This window comes from Malania oleifera, chromosome 4, assembly GCF_029873635.1.
Source record: "Malania oleifera isolate guangnan ecotype guangnan chromosome 4, ASM2987363v1, whole genome shotgun sequence".
NCBI classification, from domain to species: domain Eukaryota; kingdom Viridiplantae; phylum Streptophyta; class Magnoliopsida; order Santalales; family Ximeniaceae; genus Malania; species Malania oleifera.
The window spans coordinates 97,680,713-97,699,643 of record NC_080420.1 but is presented as its reverse complement, the minus strand read 5'-3'; the positions used below and the strand labels follow the sequence as shown (position 1 = coordinate 97,699,643).

The 18,931-nt window shown below is 35.2% G+C and overlaps 1 protein-coding gene across 1 annotated transcript; it reads left to right on the top strand.

Moving 5' to 3' along the window:
• Positions 1-11,518: 11,518 nt before the first annotated feature.
• On the top strand, positions 11,519-14,965 carry LOC131153159 (GDSL esterase/lipase LTL1-like). Its single transcript, XM_058105278.1, has 5 exons — positions 11,519-12,021; positions 13,028-13,155; positions 13,255-13,497; positions 13,868-14,120; positions 14,449-14,965. The coding sequence occupies exons 1-5, from the start codon at positions 11,748-11,750 to the stop codon at positions 14,685-14,687; spliced, it is 1,137 nt and encodes a 378-aa protein (XP_057961261.1). The 5' UTR covers positions 11,519-11,747; the 3' UTR covers positions 14,688-14,965.
• Positions 14,966-18,931: the final 3,966 nt, after the last annotated feature.

Genomic DNA, 18,931 nt, shown 5'->3' with positions numbered 1-18,931 from the left:
GTACTACTTTGAGCTCGTATCTTTTTGCTTTAGTTATTGATGGATTCACTAGAAATATCCAAAATAAGATCCTTTAATTTGGTATATGTTGATTGCAGATGATATTGTGCTAATTGATAAAAGTAGAAATGAAGAAGAATATTAATTAGAGCTTCAAAGAAAAATTTAAAGTCTAAAGGCTTTAAAATAATTAGAAATAAGAAAAAAATATACATGAAATGTAACTTCAGCCAAGTAAGGGGAAATATTGGAGATAAGATACAATTTGATAATCAAGAAATTAATAGCCCTCATAGATTTCAATATCTTGAATTTATTATGCGAGCGGAGGGAGAGATCAAGGAGGATATAAGCTTTAGAAAATTGACTAAAATGGAGGAATGCTTCAGGCATGCTACATGATCATAGAATATCCTAAAAAGGAAAGTTCTTTGGAAACTGCTATTTGAATCAAAATGTTGTGTAACTAAGAAGCATCGTACCCAAAAAGTAGAAGTTACATAAATGTGGATGCTAAGGTGGATGAGTGGTGTAACTTTAAAGGATAAATTAAAGAACCAACATATTTGTAATAAGGTAGATGTAGCTCTAGTAGAAGATAAGATAAGAAAAAGGACATTTGAAGTATAGGCCAAGTAGTACTCTAACGAAGAGTAGGGAATTAGTTATTATTGGTGGTTGTAGAAGGAACGAAGGTAGATCTAAAATAACTTGTAACAAGGTAATGAGAAAAGGTCTTAATTATAGTTTTTAAGTTGGTGAAGGAAAGTGTACTTGATCAAGGGAAAATAATTCTTATAGCCAGTCTCACCTAATGATACTTAAGGTTTGTTGTTGTTGTTGTTATATTTGGTAATTAAATAAGAGGAGTATGAGATCTCAAACATATACTAATATATTGTTTCTGTTAAAGCTTGATATACATTGTTAGCCCACAACCTAAAAGTTTAAGCTTTTAGGTAAAGTGGTTATCTAACATGGTATCAGAGCTCTGGTTACCAGGAGGTCCTGAGTTCTAATCTTGTCACCCGTCTTTATTTTGTGACATTATTTGTCATCTGTTTATCTTTCCACGTGCTATCGGGCTGCACATGTGAGGGAGTGTTAAAATTTGATATATATTGTTGGCCCACAACCTAAAAGTTTAAGCTTTTAGGTAAAGTGGTAATCTAACAGTTTCCTCTTGCCAATGTGAGGATGATATTAAAGTTATTTAAAAGAGAGTGGGTGTCATATATATATATATATTGTAAAAGGAGTATGATTTCTCAAACATATACTAATACATTGTTTCCTCATGCCAATGCGAGGATGACATAAAAAGTTCTTTAAGGGAGAGTGAGGAGTACAATAGCACGTGGAAAGAGCATCAATAATTTTTCTTTACACTACTCTCTAGGTCGACAAAAAAGGAGCATACCTTGCAGCTGACATCGTCGTTGGTATAATTTTTTTTTTTAACCTTTTTTCTTTCTTCAGAAGGTTTGCATGTACTGTTATTTTGCAGTACGCGGGTACCATGCATTAACTGTTGGGAGTTTAATAGCCTGAAATTTTGGGTTGAAGTAATGACAGAGTTATGAGAGCGAATGTGGGTGATGGCTGTTGATTCAGCTGTCGCCCCCACCCCCCTCCCCCCCAATATCTGCTGTGAAAAGCTGTTGGCTCATCATTAATTCAGCTTTATATATATATATTTGGACTCCCTTAGACAGTACAAATCGGAAAGGACATGATAGATTTACTAATTTGATTTTACTATATGTATGTAGTTTAATTACATCAGGCAGTTCTAATTTTTATTTTTATTTTTTTATATAAACATGGTGAAGGCGGGGAATCAAATGTTTTGTAATTCTTTTTTAAATAAAAAAAATTAAGCATGGTACATAACAGTGAAGTAGGGTGAAGAGGAGTAGCTAGGGTTTACCCCACCTCATTGATGGTGATCACATGGCGGAGGGATCCACGCCATTCTTGCCGTCCCTACTGTGGAAAGAAATTAAGCCTTGCCGGAGGTGGGGAAGGGAAGAAGTTACCTCACGTGGTTTAGCTAGTATGATTTTTAATACTCCCTGCGCCTTGTCTGAGGGATTGAAAGGGAAGTCCATTAATATAAAATCAACACAGCATCGCCCCTGCACTCCCTTCTCGTTGCTTTTCCCTGAATCCTAATTCCTCCAATTAATATTCTCATTCTCATCCTCTTTAATTTGCTTTTTTATTTTTTAAAATTATTCATTTAGATTTTTTTTTTTAAAATTTACTCTCTCTGGCCTTCTTTCTTTCGTTTTTACAAGTAATAAGTTATAAATACATACACACGCAGTCATAGTACTTCAAAAAATACGTACGACCAGCATCCATATATGTATAACAACAAAGAGATCGTTTTAAAAGTGTTTATGAAAAAAATATGCTTTACAAAAAAAGTAATCATGGAAAAAAAAAATACTTATCTAAAAGTACTTTGAAATTATTTATCAGAAGTACTTTGTTATATAAGTAATTCTTTAAGAAATATATATATATATATATATATTTTAAAATACCTTTATTTCTTTAAAAAATAATATAAAAATATTTTTAAAAATAAGTATTTATTTAAATATAAATTAAAACTAGTTCTTTTCATTATAAATACTTATTTTATAACACGTTTCAAATGAAAGTATATATATGTATAATATCAACATCTAATTAAGCAAGAAAGGGAGCTTGGTGCATCTTGTATTAAATAGTAGATATATAATATCGACATCTAATTAAGCAAGAAAGGGAGCTTGGTGCATCTTGTGTTAAATGGTAGATCGTCTCGCTTGGTGCTGGATCGGAATAAGCTTAGCCTTGGCCTTGGTTGCCACGATGAGGAGCCTAATATGTTCATAATTGGTTTCTCTTTCCAGTGTATCTCACCAGATACTTTTGCCTCCATAATTGCATTGTCAAAGCAGCCACCTCATGAATCCTGACAACTACAAACATGAGCAAAGCATCACCATTTTTGACAATAAATTAATGGACGTGCTTTAAAAATTTGCATTCACGAGTGGTCAATTCCATTGAGCTAGGATGGTTTCTCTCAATAGGTAGTGGATTTTTTTTTTTGATATGTTCTTGACCAAATATCTCTCTTAGATCTTATCCATCTCTACAATCTCAAATCATGCTTAGATCACATGTATGCTGCCTAAAAATTTGCTTCTTTAAATTTATGTAGAAAACCCCACTCAATTTATTTGAAAAAAAAAAAATTCCACCATAGAGGCTTCACCCAGTACCGACGCCCATCGTCTGAATCGAGGGCTTATTTTACTTGTAGAAAAACTGTGGTGTTTTTCTTTCTTTCTTGTTTTTTTTTTAACCCAAAGTTTGGTCAATTTGTTTATAGGTAGATTCTGCAAATCATTATTCTGCTAGATGCGATTGCAATCGCAGTGTATTTTGAATTGCATGAAGTTGAATGTGCTTATACTCTATTTGGCGAAATGTTTGAATGGAATATGATTGTGTTGAATTTTTGGTGTTTGAAATGAGGAGGATTTGACAATGTTAATGAATTTTTTTTTAAAAATATGCGATAGAAGATTATTGGAATTTTTTTTAGTGTACGTTGTGATAGAAGGTATGCCAAGTTTGGCTTGATAGAAATGGATTCTAAGTTGTTTAGTAACATTAGAGGCAAATATGTTATATCCGTCATAGAATATAATGCCCGTGGAATATTTGGTCATGTGGAAGTGGTACAAGTAATTCAAGATTATAAAATTTGTGTGAGTATACTGTCATGTTGACGTGAGTCCCGCAATTAGCAAGCTATGGAAATCTTAGATTTAGTAATTCCTTCATTCAAGGGTCAAACATGATTGTAGCCGTAAATATTGTACAGACATAAAATAGCTTCCTAAAATAGTTTCTTGTATCTCTATATCTTGTACTCAATTTTATGGAAATGGAATGAATGAAAGTTACGTTTGGCATGGTATTAGAGCCATTACCCAACTAGAAGTATAATGAGATTCACATCGCTTGGGTTTGGAAATGTGTATTCTCAATGAGGACGTTGCGTTCTGTAAGTGGGGGAGAATGTGATACTCCGTGGAAGAAAGGTTTAGAATGGATTTGATGTTACTACCCATATCAACAAGGTGCACCTTTCTTTTCGAGAGCCTTCCCAAAAAGAACTCCACAGTTAAGCGTGCTTGGCTTGGAGTAATCTTGGGATGGGTGATCTATTGGGAAATTTTTTCAGGAAGTATGTGAGTGAGGATAAAACACACAAAAAAGGACACATGTTGGTCTGTGGGGTTAGTCATTAGTTTGATAAGGCTCGCCTCCTGTTGTCTGGTCCAGGTGGAGGAGGAGAGATGTAGTGCACCCTGGCAGACCTAGGTCGGGGCGTTACAAAATGGTATCCCTTCCCTCAATATTGATGCTTCCTCCTAGAATTTTCGGGTGTGTTGCTTTTTTCCACCTCCACAAGAATCAACGTACCAAACTGGACCCATGTGTTGTTTGGTGCTTATTTTTGGGATATGGTTTACATAAAAAAGGCTTCCGTTGCTATGACCCCACTACCAACCAAACCTATATCACCATGGACGTTACATTTCTTGAGTTCGAGAATTTCTATCCTTCACTGGTACCCAATTCTTCCCTTTAAGGGGAGACTCAAGTAGAAGAGATGAATTGGTTGATGGCCCCCGTAGGTGAGCATGAAATTGGAAATAGAGAGGTTGAATCGCATGAGGTACCACTAGAGATTTAATATGTCGAATTTAGGAATGAAGAAGCTGAAAATGAAGAAGTAGAAAATACAGAGTACCCTTAGTCCCCTCACTCCTCAGTGTCCGAAGACCCTCCTCCTCCTGAGAATGTCCCTGAGGTAGGTACTCCTAATGCACCTTTACATGCTAATATTTTGGATTCCTCTACTGGTTATGTGTTGCCTTTTAGACACAATCGTGGGAAAGCGCCAAACAGATACAGCCCAGATAAAGAAGGAAGGAATTCCAAATACCCAATTGCAAATTATGTATCTACTCAAGGTTTGTCCAAGCCGCTCAAGAATTTTCACTCAAACGCTATCCTCCTGCCATAATATTCCTAGTAGTGCTGAAGAGGCATTATTTGATCCAGAGTGGGAGCAAACAATGCAAGAAGAACTAGAAGCCTTAAAGAAAAATAATACCTGGAAGTTGGTCCCATTACCGGAAGTAAAAAAAAAATAGTGGGATGCAAATGGGTGTTCTCTATAAAGTACAAGGCTGATGGATCAATTGACCAATACAAGGCGAGACTTGTGGCGAAGGGTTTTACCCAAACGTATGACATAGACTACTCAAAAACCTTCTCACCAGTAGCTAAACTAAATACTGTTAGAGTCTTACTATCTCTTGTAGCAAATTTGGACTGGCCACTACCTCAACTCGACGTGAAGAATGCTTTCCTTCATGGCAACCTTGATGAGGAGGTATACATGGATATCCCTCCAGGATATATAGGATCGGCTGGAAACAAAATTGTTTGTAAACTGGAGAGGGCATTGTATGGACTAAAAAAGTCACCGCGAGCATGGTTTGATCAACTTAGTTCAGCTATGAGGAAGTATGGCTATCGCCAAAGTAACTCTGACCATACTCTCTTCCTGAAACACTGACAAAGCAAGGTGACAACATTAATAGTCTATGTGGATGATATGATAATTACGGGGGATGACGTTGATGAGATCTCGAGGCTACAAGAACAATTGTCTACTGAATTTGAAATGAAAAACTTGGGAGGGCTTAAGTTTTTTCAGGGAACAGAGGTGGCGAGGTCAAGAAAAGACATATTCCTCTCTCAGCGAAAATACGTACTAGACTTATTAGCGGAAGTGGGATTATTAGAGTGTAAACCTGTGGATACGCCGATTGTGCAGAACCATAGGCTTGGAGAATATTCAGACCAGGTGCCAGCTGATAAGGTGAGGTATCAAAGACTAGTGGGGAAGCTCATTTACTTTTCTCCCACTCATCCAGACATTGCTTATGTCGTAAGTGTGGTAAGCCAATTTATGCATAAGTGTACTCTCAATCAAGCAACGCCATCAAAGGAAAATTTATTATGGATGTTGGTTTACTCATATAATGAAGGGCACACATGCACACACAGAGACAAAAGGGATATGCAAGCAAACATGCTAAGCTACCATACATGCAATTAAGCATGCTAAAAACACGTGCTTCCCAAGATGAAATGCATGCATGAAAACCATAAAATCTAATAGAATCACAAAGTGAAGACGAAATACTAGACTATCCACTCATCGGATGATTGAGGATCATATAGCCCCGTCTTATTGAATTTCTTTGTATAGAAGTAGTGCATGGTCACACACAAGCAAACAAATGCATAATAGAAATAAATATGTAATCACACTTCAGTAAAGGACACTGAATCATGTAAGAGAAAGTCATCAAAGATCAACATATACTAAAAAATGGTTAGAAATAGTCAAGAAATGTCTTAAATTTTTTTTTTTTTTATCTTTTTTCCTTTTTTTTTTTTTGGGTAATTTTCAATGATTTTAATAATATTTAAAGAGTTTTTCTAATTTTTTTTTAAAAATATTTTATGATTCCAACTTTTATATTTTTTTTTTTGTATTTTTTCTTAATTTTCTCACTCTCAAAATTTTTATGTATTTTTTCTATGATTTTATGCATTTTATTGAAATTTTAATTAATTATTTATGGCTTTGAAGAAAATTTCCTCATTTTTCTTATATATTTTCATTATTTTAATTTTTATAAATTTTTTTAATTAAATTTTAATTTTTTAATCCTATTTTTCTAGAAATATTCTATTATTTTCCTGTTATTTTTTGGTTTTTATATTAATTTTTTAATATTTCTTGAATTTGAATTTTTTTTTTCTAAAATGAAATTTGACTTTTATTTTGTCATTGCACATGTTGCAGATTGTGACGCCCCGATTTTCATACCATTTTTTTTCCTCTAATAAATAATAAATATTAATCAAACATCTATCACGTCAAAAACTCTAATGCCATTTCAACATAACCCGATCCGAAATGGGTACCGGGTAAACAGTCAATCTCATACAAACAAGCTTAACAGCGGAAGTCAATATTTACAAATCATCTAGAATACAATAACCAGAGTCCTATACATCCATACACATCCCCAAAAATCCATATCATATGCTACGGAATCATACACTCCTAGTACAAAACACTTACCTTGACTATAAGGGTACCAACTCCCCTCTATCTCGAAGCTCTATTTCTTGGTCTATCATGGTTCCCTGAAATATTTAAATATTTGGATGAGACACCTCTCAGTAAGACAAAATAAATTATTTACAGTGTGTGGCGCATGAGTTTAGTTATAACATAAGAAACTCATTTAAGTGATAACAAATGGGTGGTTCATTTTTGCTCTTGTATTCCTTTTCACTATTTTCACCTTTTTTCAATTCTTGACCTTATGAATTTTCTAGTGAATTTGTTGTTTCTTTTAAAGAATTTTCCAAGTCTTTTAGTTATGAAAGTTAATTTTTCATCTTCCAATTCACTAGAGTCATCATCTTCTTCACTTGAATTTTCTTTCAAGGCTTTTAGAGCTATAGACTTCTTATTTTTATTTTCAGTGCTTCTTTCTTTTACAGCCATTTCATAGGTTAGAAGTATCCTATGAGTTCATCTAATGAAGTTGTTTTGAGGTTTCTACTTTCTATTATTTCTATGGCTTTTGATTCTCAAATGGGTGGAAGTGCTTTTAGAATTTTGCGAATCATCTCATTGATGAAATATGTTTTCTCTAAGGCACTTAGTGAGTTTATGATATGTGTGAACCTAGTGTACGTGCTTGTGATGGTTTCATCAGAGTTCATCCTAGAAGCTTCGTACTCACTGGTTAACGTAATTCTACTATCTCTAATATCTATTGTGCTTTCGTAGGTTACTTCTAATTTATGCCAAATTTCCTTTGTTGTTTTACATGCCATTACTTTATTGAATTCATTCGCATCAAGTGCACAATATAGGGCGTTTATTGCACTTGAGTTAATTTGCAGCACTTTGTAATATGATTCGATCAGTTCTTTTTCTTATATAGGTACTTCTTTTACATCAACTAGTTTAGTAGGGATCAGACTACATTTTTGACAATAATCCATGCCTTTCAATCCATTGTTTGAAGGTAAATTCTCATTCGTTGTTTCCAAAAGGTGTAATTGAGTCAACAAAAAATGGGTGGTCTAGTTGAGGATTGACCCTCACCAAAAGGAGCTACTCCTATTTGTGTCATCTAGATCTTTATATAGCTACTTGTTAGGATTTACTATAATCTCGCTCTGATACCAATTGAAACCTAAGGTGTAGTCCCAAGAGGGAGGAGGGTGAATTGGGTTATTTAAATATTTTCTTCTAAGTTCCTTTTTGAAATCTTAACCTTTTACAATTCTTTTTAAAGACTTCTTATTTTCTTGTTGATTAGGCAATCCACACGAAAAACTTATGTATTCTATTCAATCCACATCCACAACATAAACAACCAAATAATCAACTATTCAAACCAATCAAACACAATACAAGTAATAAATTAATGTATGCTTTGCAGTATTTAGCTTAATTATTAGCAGCCCTATATATGAATATGCAAGTCCTGTAGTTGGTCTTTGAACTAAAAATTAAAATAACATCCAATCACTATTTTCAATAACTCAGATTTTAAATAAACCCTTAGTCAAAAGAATTTAGGAGTTGATCAACCAATGTACCCCCTTTCGGTTTCCGCAGTCAATGATGATCAACCCAATCAATTTTAATCTTAGGTTTATTTAATATCCAAGGTTGTTTGTAAGATTAACACATGTACACAGTTTATATTGTTGCTGGAATTTAAAGAGAATAAGAGAAGAGAGTGAGACGGTGTTTTTACGAGGTTCGGCTTACCCCAGCCTACGTCCTCGCCTTAGATTAACCACCTAAGGATTCTACTATACCTTTTACTTTCGGGTAGAACAAAAACATTTACAATAACCAACCTCTTTTTTAGAAAGAGAAACCTCTCCAAGCAACAACCTATGCTTGGTGCAATGATCCAACTATACCTTCAACCGTCAAAGATCTAATAGAAAGGAATGAATTGTACAAGTTGTACAAGTTAAATCACTAATCGTACTTCAAAACCAAAACTAAATATAAAATATGAAGCTCAAGGTTTAGAAGTCACAAATGGTTCTTTCTTCTTGATATAGAAATCTTAGTTGCAAATCAAAACCAAAGCTTTTTAATCAACCAGCAATTTCGTAGAGTTTCCCCCAGTAAGAGTGTGAGCAAGTATGAGCTTTAGGAGAGTTTTTGTGTAGAAATCGTTTATTGCTTGAGCATATGCTTTCATTGAGTAAGAGAGGTTTTTATAGACTTCTTAAAAAAAAGTTTTCTCATTTAATAGGTTGACATTGAGTATTTATGTAACTTTTCAAAAGATATTAAATCATAGAATTAATTTTGAAAAACTTTCCGTACAGTTCGAAATTCAAAATCTCCGTAGAGTCAGTTGACTGACTCACTCAATTAGGTCATTTTTGTACTAGTTAGTCGGCTGGACAGGCGGCTTACAACATTCTATCTCTTAAAAAATTAATTCTGATTAATTGTCAGTTGGCTGACTTAACTATATTGAAAATAGTCAATCGGCTGGACAGACCAGGGAGTCAGTTGGCTGACTGATCCCAGTTCAAAAATGGTCAGTCGACTAACTAGTTATCTCTTTTTCATTTTTTATTTTTAAACTCTAATTCATTTTGAAAAGCTTAAGTACCACTATTTCAAAATCATTTTCAAGGGTTTTAGAAAAAAATGGTTTCTAAGTCTTCTAATCCTAAAGAGCTTTATATATTTAAATAGTAATGAATTTGAAGTAGTTACAAACATTCTTCTAAGCATGATTTCCTTACTCACTAAGTCTTACAGCCTCTTGAGGTTCAGTTTTTACTTCAAGTCCTGCTTAGCCCTTAAACTCTTCATTTTTCGTTCATTACTTCAATATATTGAGAAGTTTTCACTTGATTGACTTTAATTTCCAACTTACTTTCATGATTAACCATGAGTGTCATTTTACTTAGACTTGAAAAAAAAAATCACTCAACAACGCGCATGTTAAAATATCATTCATTTGTTATCATCAAAACAAAATTGAAAAATTCAATTAGGCCAACGTGAAAATCTACTCTGCCTATGTTGTTGAGAATCTTTGTTGGAACCTCGTGGCGGTTCCTAATTGTCGATCTGGGCCTTAACGAAACCAGAAACGAAGAGAAAAGTAAGAGAGAGTCGTGGGTCTAAAGAGAGAGAGAGAGAGAGAGAGAATGCACGGTGAAATGATGGATTTACACATTTATACCCCAGCATTCGTCGACGAATTCAAGTGGTTCATCGACAAATTCATAAAAGAATTTTGTCGACGAGGAGGCTATTTTGTCGACGAACCTGAAATTCCCTAAACTCTCTCGATAATCTCTCGTCGACGAGACACGTGTATCCCGTTGTCAAAATTTATGGGACATTCGTCGACGAAAACCTTGGATTTGTCAACAAAGCCCTGTTTTCTCCCTTTTTAAAATTTTTTTCCCTTTACTCTTTCCCTTATTATTATTATTATTATTATTATTATTATTATTATTATTATTATTATTATTATTATTATTATTCATGAATAACTTTTCCGAGTCTTTACATGTTATTTTCTACCATGTTTTCTCTTTATACATGCATTTCACTTAACATATGAGTCACATATTATAACGTATAACTTGAACAAAAACAACATTTTGCATAGTCTTTCACTTTATAATAGTAACAAAAAAATAAACAGGGGCTATAATGGAAGCCAATGAAAGTAAGTAGCAGCCAAATTTGGAGTCCTATCCTTCTTTTGCCCTTAGAGGGACAAAAAGAAAAGGTTGTTTCAAGGTCTTCTTTTTTTTCAATTTTTTTTAAAGTGGGGTTAACATTTATGTCAACCAATTTTAATAGTCCAAAATGACAATATTGCATGCTTGTTTCAACTTCATGCAATAAGTTCTTAAAATTAGTAAAGAAATTTAAAAAAAAAAAAAGTGAAAAAGGAATCGAAGCCTCTAAAATATCAAAAAAGCTTTATGATAATATTTGACCGCACAATTTATATTCAAACTTATGTGATTTTAAATTAAATTTAATATAATTTTATATTATATCATATCCAAATCTACACAAATTATTTAAATTTAAAATCTAAAATACTAACTCTCAAACAAAATGTCAGAATTAAGGGTAGCATTGATCTTCTAAGAAACTTTTATTTATGAATAGTGTCTTCTAAGATATATTTAATTAGTTAGTTTACATAAAATTATGTATATTTGAAGTTACAAAAATAAAGCAGGCATACAAATCCTTGAGGATATAAATGCGAGTTACCAACGACAACTGTAAGAATAAAGCTGCAGAGCTGGAGAATTTAAGTCCACTTTAACAACCTTTCAGCAGAACCTAAACCTACTCCCGAGCTCGCTAGTAAACAGACCACCATTAATACTCTCCACTCTCCGTCACAACCTTCCCTTCTCCTGCACCACCATCCCATATATATATATATATATATACACAAAGCCCTCTGCTCCTAGCTTCAACCCAGTCCAAGCAGATTGAGTGCATGCTAATTATTTTCACATAGAGTGCTACTATAGCCACGGAGATGATGCAGTGCTCCTCGATGGTGGGTTTGGGTTCTAGCAGCCGCCGCCGGTGGATGGCCGCGGGGTTGCTGGTGGTGGTGCTGCTGCATGCGGCTGCGGTGGGGGTGCAGGGTCGGGCATTCTTCGTGTTCGGAGACTCGCTGGTGGACAACGGGAACAATAACTACCTCCTCACCAGCGCCCGCGCCGACGCCCCTCCTTACGGCATTGACTATCCCACCCACAGAGCCACCGGCCGTTTCTCCAACGGCCTAAATATCCCTGACATTATCAGTCTGTCCTCTCATCTTCTACCTTACATTATTAATTACTTTTTCTTTTTTAGAATTAAAAAGTTTTCGTACAGGTAAGTCATTTCTCTATCACCTACTTTGAATGGAGAGAACTCTTACAAATAAATTTCTAATATTTTTCTAGGGTTTGTTTGACATGTTATGATTTTATAGTTCTTTTAGTGGACTAATAGTATATATTAAAGTTCCAAATTAATTATTATTATTGTATTTGAGAATATGAATTTAGGGTTGCAAATTTGAAAATTGGTCAATTTGAACAATTTTGGATGTCAATTTTGTCATAATTTGTGCTCTCTAATGTAATAATTATCATATCTTTGTCATATCAAAGTCCCTTTCGGTTTTTATGTCTACAAAATATATGTTAAGTTGGTTGGTAGGGAGCACATGGACTAACGGGTGAGTTTAGTCTATCAAATAGTCAATTTTTAGTCCATGCACATCGACTAAGGGTGAGTTTAATTTACCTATTTTCTTAACTCATCCTTTTTAAAAGTAAAATTTGAATATATCACATTTGATAAACAACTTTTTAAATTATTAAAAAGCTATTTTTAATTTATTTGAGAAACTTTATAACCCTATGAATTTGAAGTGCTTTAAAGTTAAAAGCTAACATTTTTACGAACAAGTTATTCTAAGTTTTTACCTAAAAAATAATACAAAATTATTAATGCATTAATTAACTATATTTCCTAAAAATATGAATTATTTTAAACATTTTTACCCACCTTACAAGTTTTTTTTACTAAACACTCAAAGTTATTATTTTTTTTAATGATAGGTTTTGTTTTCTGAGGTCAAAATTTTTTCAACAATGTCAATCAGTCTCCTTTTACTGGTAGAAGCCTAGGAACCGCTCATCCTTATCCTGATACTATATTATACAAAATATTAGCTCAAAGCATTAAGTTAAGTTGAACTACCCTTAACCAGTGACATAAATATGGTGAGCATGGGAATAACATTTATGCTGTGGATAGGTGAGAGAATGGGGTCGGAGTCCACATTGCCGTACTTGAGCCCAGAGCTGACAGGTGAAAGACTCCTTGTTGGCGCTAATTTTGCTTCAGCAGGGATTGGAATCCTCAATGACACCGGCATTCAGTTTGTGAGCCCCTCTCTCTCTCTCTCTCTCTCCATTTTTCATGAAATTGGCATAAACAAAAACGACGTCGGATGGTGCTTAGTAATAATTGAAGCTGTGCAGGTAAACATAATCAGAATCTTCAAACAGCTGGAGTACTTCCAGCAGTACCAGCAGAGGCTGAGCGCCGTGGTTGGGGCGGAGGAGGCCCAGAGGGTGGTCAACCAAGGGCTGGTGCTGATGACACTTGGCGGCAACGACTTCGTCAACAACTACTACTTGGTTCCCTTCTCCGCCCGATCTCGCCAGTTCACTCTCCCCGACTACGTCCGCTACCTCATCTCCGAGTATCGCAAAGTTCTCAGGGTACAAAACAATCACTTTTACTTGAATTTCACTAGGTTTCTCCAATTATTCGGAGACTCTGCTCAAATGCAAAGTCCCAATTAATTAAAAATTCTAAATAGAGTCTAAAAGAAATAAATAGAAAAAAATTCTGAATGAAATGAGTTAACTCGGTGTGTATCCTAGCCAATAACCCTGCTAGATTACCCAAAAAGTAGGGAAGAATTACTTGTGAGAAGTTAAGACCTTTTGGGTTGACAATATTGACTTTGTTATGCCTTTTGCTATTCATTTATTTAACTTACCCTACAGAGTGGTTGAGAAGTAGTGAAGGGGGGTTGAGTAGTTTAATTTTAATAATTAATTGATTAAATTAAATTAATGGGGGCAGAGATTGTATGACCTGGGAGGACGGAGGGTGCTAGTGACGGGGACGGGGCCGTTGGGGTGCGTCCCGGCGGAGCGAGCATTGCGCAGCAGAGCCGGAGAGTGCGCGGTGGAGCTGCAGCGAGCCTCCAACCTGTTCAACCCACAGCTCTTCCAAATGGTGGACTCCCTCAATTCTGAAATCGGCGCCGACGTCTTCATCGGCGCCGACCCTTTTGCCTCCGACTTCAACTTCGTCAACAATCCTCAAGCTTTTGGTACGTCCCTCCCCTCCCCCTCTCCCTCTCCCTCTCCCTTCATTTATTTATTTTCCTTTTTGTTTTTAATTACTTGGTCCCCCCCTTGTGTTATAAATATATATATATATATATATATATATATATATATATATTACTTAGAAGAGGAGCATTAATTGTTAATTTAGGTAGTTAATAATATAAAGTACTAAGAATGACTCATGTATAATCTCAACGCCCTCTAATTAAATGATCAGGAAAAGGAAAGGAGTCGATAGATTAATTAAATGTTACTATCGTTTCAAAATAATAATGATAATAATATAAATGGTGGTGGATGCATCGGCAGGATTTGTAACATCACAGGTGGCATGCTGTGGACAAGGACGTTACAATGGGCTGGGACTATGCACCCCGCTGTCAAACCTATGCCCTAACAGAGACATCTACGCCTTCTGGGATGCCTTCCATCCCAGCGAAAGGGCCAACAGGTTCATCGTGGACAACATCTTCACTGGCTCAGCTCAGCACATGAAGCCCATGAACCTCAGCACCATATTGGCCTTGGATTCTGCTTCACGGACATGATCCATCATCCACATCCCTCTATATATTTTCTATATATATATATATATATATGAAAATTGCTTTATGCATGCAAATAATTTGTTTTCCAAAACCAGCAGCCTTCATAAATATATATTTGTGTGTATTTGTGTTTGTGTTTATTTTTGTTTTGGAGCATGGGATATATATGGACATGTTTCCAATTGGATTTGTATGCATTGGTCGGTTGATGGGCAAATTAAAGCAATGGGCAGATTCTTCATTAATAATATGTAAGAAAGAAGTTGTTCTTAGGGCTACCACTCTCTCTCTCTCTCTCTCTCTCTCTCTGAGAAGCATAAGCTCGCACATGTCATCTCTATTATTGTGTTATGGCAGCATTTGCTGACACATTCATGTATAGGCTAAGTAACGTTGGTCTACACTTCCACGTACTAAATAGCAGAGCTAAAGAGTACACATAGTATATGCTAAAACTTCAGTGCAGACATCATATTTTGTTCCGATAAAAATTTGTAGAAGATATATGATTGGTCTTCTACCACTTTTTATTAATTTTTGTTTCAATCTTCAAAAATCCAAAAACATTGCAAAATAACAACAACAATAAATAACAAATAAATGAAATAAATCAATAATAGGCACTTATGGATCAACCTCTCTCTCTCCAAATTTTTGGCACTCAATTTCTCCCCAAAAGACAATTTCACTAAACAATTTATATTTTCTACAAAATTCCATTACCACCATACAAAATATGCCCAAGCAATGAACACGTGTCAAAACAAAGATGGGAACAGAAAATGTCTAAATCAAAGGAACAAAGGGACAAACGTCACCTTCCATTTGGAAACAAACATGAAAATCAAAACAAAAACGAAGCCCGAATAAAATTGAACCTTAGACAATCCAAACTCATTCTCATCCAACCTTCTGAATTAAGGCCGATTTGGACCTTCAATATTTCAATTAAGGTCCTATTAAACTTCATTATGTGGAAGTCTAACCTAACCCTAATCCATGAAACCCATTACATTTTCAATTTCAAATCCACTCAAGCCTAATTCATTCAAAATTCACCCAACCCCAATCTCCTGAAAACCCATAATCCCCCACGTGAATGCACCACCTCTTGCAATTAGTGATCAACTAGCTTTGTTGCCTCTTTTGTGCATTTAATGCATTGATTTAACTCCTCTCAACTAATCATGAAGTCCCCACTCACCTTTTGACTTTCATTTGTGGTTTTAGCACCTCACTACCCTTTTCCTTCTCTTCAAAAACACCCTTGGGGGCTTATCTTGCAAGAAAGAAGTCGTTGTTATGTTTTGAATCTTGTTATTTCCATAGGTAACTTACAGTTACATTTGGTTCAATGGCTAAAATATATAGAACTGGACTAGAGAGAACTAAACATACTAGAAAATTATCCTGCCCAATGTTTGATTTGCCAACTATAAAGAACATAATAGTTGGAGTATAATCATACAAAAGATCAAAATACCCTAAATATAAGCAGTATTCTAAACTACATACTTACAGGAAATTTTTGACATCATGGTAAGGTTATGACGTCAAGCATGGAGCAATGGTAGTAGGGGCAGCCACAGATTGGCCACTAATTCCAACATTGCGGGTTGTGGTGGTGGTTGCGAGAGCATGATCGAAGCCATCGAAATTGGAAGCAGTGATGGAGGCAATGACAATTTCAAGGTTCTAGCTATGGGTAGAGAGGATCTCCATGCACTAATCATGGTCCTGAATATTAGTGATACATTATAAGAATTGTGCAAGAGTAACAAAACTTATAGATTACTGAATAAATTTGAATAAATGAAGAATAAGGCAAATGTAGATACAAAATCGATTATAGAGGCATGTACAAATGCAGTTACAGATTTGTTGACTTTTTGAATCCGATTTTTGTTTTAATGCTGACAAACAGAAGTGTCTCTTGTGTGTGTGTTTTAGTGCGTGAATAAGTATTATTCATGTCACACATAAGATTAAGAGAACATGGAAGCCAAGATAGGTCTTAAAGCACAAATCTGACACATTCCATGATGGCAAAGAGCAAAGGAAAAGAAAAAGACATGTTTTGAATTGTAATTGTGTTTGATTTTATTATTTGGTCTGTAATAATGCATGTATCTACATGATATGGATTGTATGCTCAGATTGACCATAAATTGACCTCAGGGATCACTTTCGGTCGATTGACGTCAGATTTTTGGGGTTAACTCTCAAGACCATGGATTGACTTTAAGTCCCCATAAACATGTATTAAAAAATCCCCTTTAACCTAAAAGTTAAACTATGAGTAACAGGGGTGAATTCTAATAAGAATAAGGACCTAAAATAATAATTGAAAGTCACTCAGTCAACTGAACCCAACTAGTTATATTCAACTCAGTCGACCGAACCATTCAGAGGTCAACAGTTTGACCAAAGTTCAGTTGATCGAACGTATTATGAACGTATCTTCCACAGTCGATTGAACGGGCTCGTGTTTGACACCCAACTGTTCGGCCGACCGAACTTCTAGTTGATCTATGATTGGCTCGACCGAACCATATGAATAGCAAGATGAATTTCAAATATAGTCGACCGAACCTCGAAAGTTTTCAAAATCGCTTTGATTCAGTCAGCTATATCTGTAGTACAAAAGTACCTCGGTCGACCGTACTTATCAATATTGTCAATCGAACTTAAAATTTAGCTGACCAAACCTCTCGAGTTGGAATTTTTTAAAAACGCTAAAACGTTATTAACTTTTAATTAAACTTTTCCAAAATATCGAGCGTGTCCCCAATGGTTATAATTTTCGAAAAATCTATAAATACCCATTCATAACCGTAACGACCCGGAAAATTTTAACTATTTAAAATAATAAGAAAGGTAATAAAAGGAAAAAAGGAAAATTAGAAGAAAGGGGGAAAAGAAATTTTAAAGGGTAATAAGCAGGCGCTCGTCGACGAACTGGATTTTCTCGTCGACGAGCGATCTTCTGAGCCTCATCGTCGAGCATGCATGTCTCGTCGACGAGGGTTTACTGAGAGAGGTTTTTGGATATTTAAATTTTGTCGATGAGCTCCCAGGTTTCATCCAGGAACGGTGTTCTTGGGCTCGTCGACAAGTCTAGATGTCTCGTTGACGAGGCTACGTGGCAAGTTGCTTATAAATAGGCAAAAATTAGATTTTAGCGGAGGAAATTTATTTTTCTTCTGTTTCTCTACCTAACCACGGCTCCTTTGCCTTCTTTCTTCAATTTCGAGCTGGATTTAGTTCGATTTTACGATCCAAAACCATCACGAGGTTCGTAGGATCATTCTTTGTAAGGTTGCGGGAGTTGATCGTTGATTTGGAATTTTGGGAAAACATCCCAAAATCAGGATAAGTGAATTATTTTGGAGTTTTCTTAACAAATATTGTTATTTGGAGCCTAAGAAGTGTTAAATGAGTATTTTTCTAAGATTTGAGTAAGTTGGAATTTTTGGAATACAGGGTCTCGTTTTGTTTATTTTGGGTAGGAATTCTGAGGAGCAGGTAAGGGGAAATACTTTATAATAGTTTTTTTTTTTAATAATTTTAAAATGATTATATTTGGGTATAAAATTAGATATATTTTCGTATAATTATCTAAACGATGCAAGAAATGAAAATGTTGTTTTTGATTATATACTATATCAAGAAAAATCGTGTGGCTAGAAACCATTTTTGCTAATTAAATGGTTGTGAGTACTAAGGAATGACGAATCATTGTAATTGTGAATATTGCTGGGCTGCGAACTCTGTTTGGTTGAAAATAATGGATAATTGTATATATCACGATGGTTGTGTGAGTGTGTTGAGTGATTGGATTTGCTATTGGTTGTGTATGGTTCATGTAAATTACGATATAGCGTTGGTAGTGGTATGAGGAGGTTGTTATATCGTACCTGATATAACCTTCATATAACGTTGGCAATGGTATGAGGATGTCGTTATATGGACATTTATATTGGGAGGTAAACATTAACAGTGGTATGAGGAGTTTGTTTACCTATTTACTATGAGCATGGTGGTTTGTGTTGCATCTTGTGCGGACCAGTTCTGTGTGGACATGTATGTTGTATAGTTGACGGTCCTGTGTGGACCAGTCCTGTGTGGACATGTATGTTGTATGGTTGCCAGTCCTGTGTGGACGTGTATGTTGTGTGTGCTGGAGTCTTGTGTGGACGATTGCATTTTGTGTCTATATAGACCCTGTGTGGGTATGATTGAAG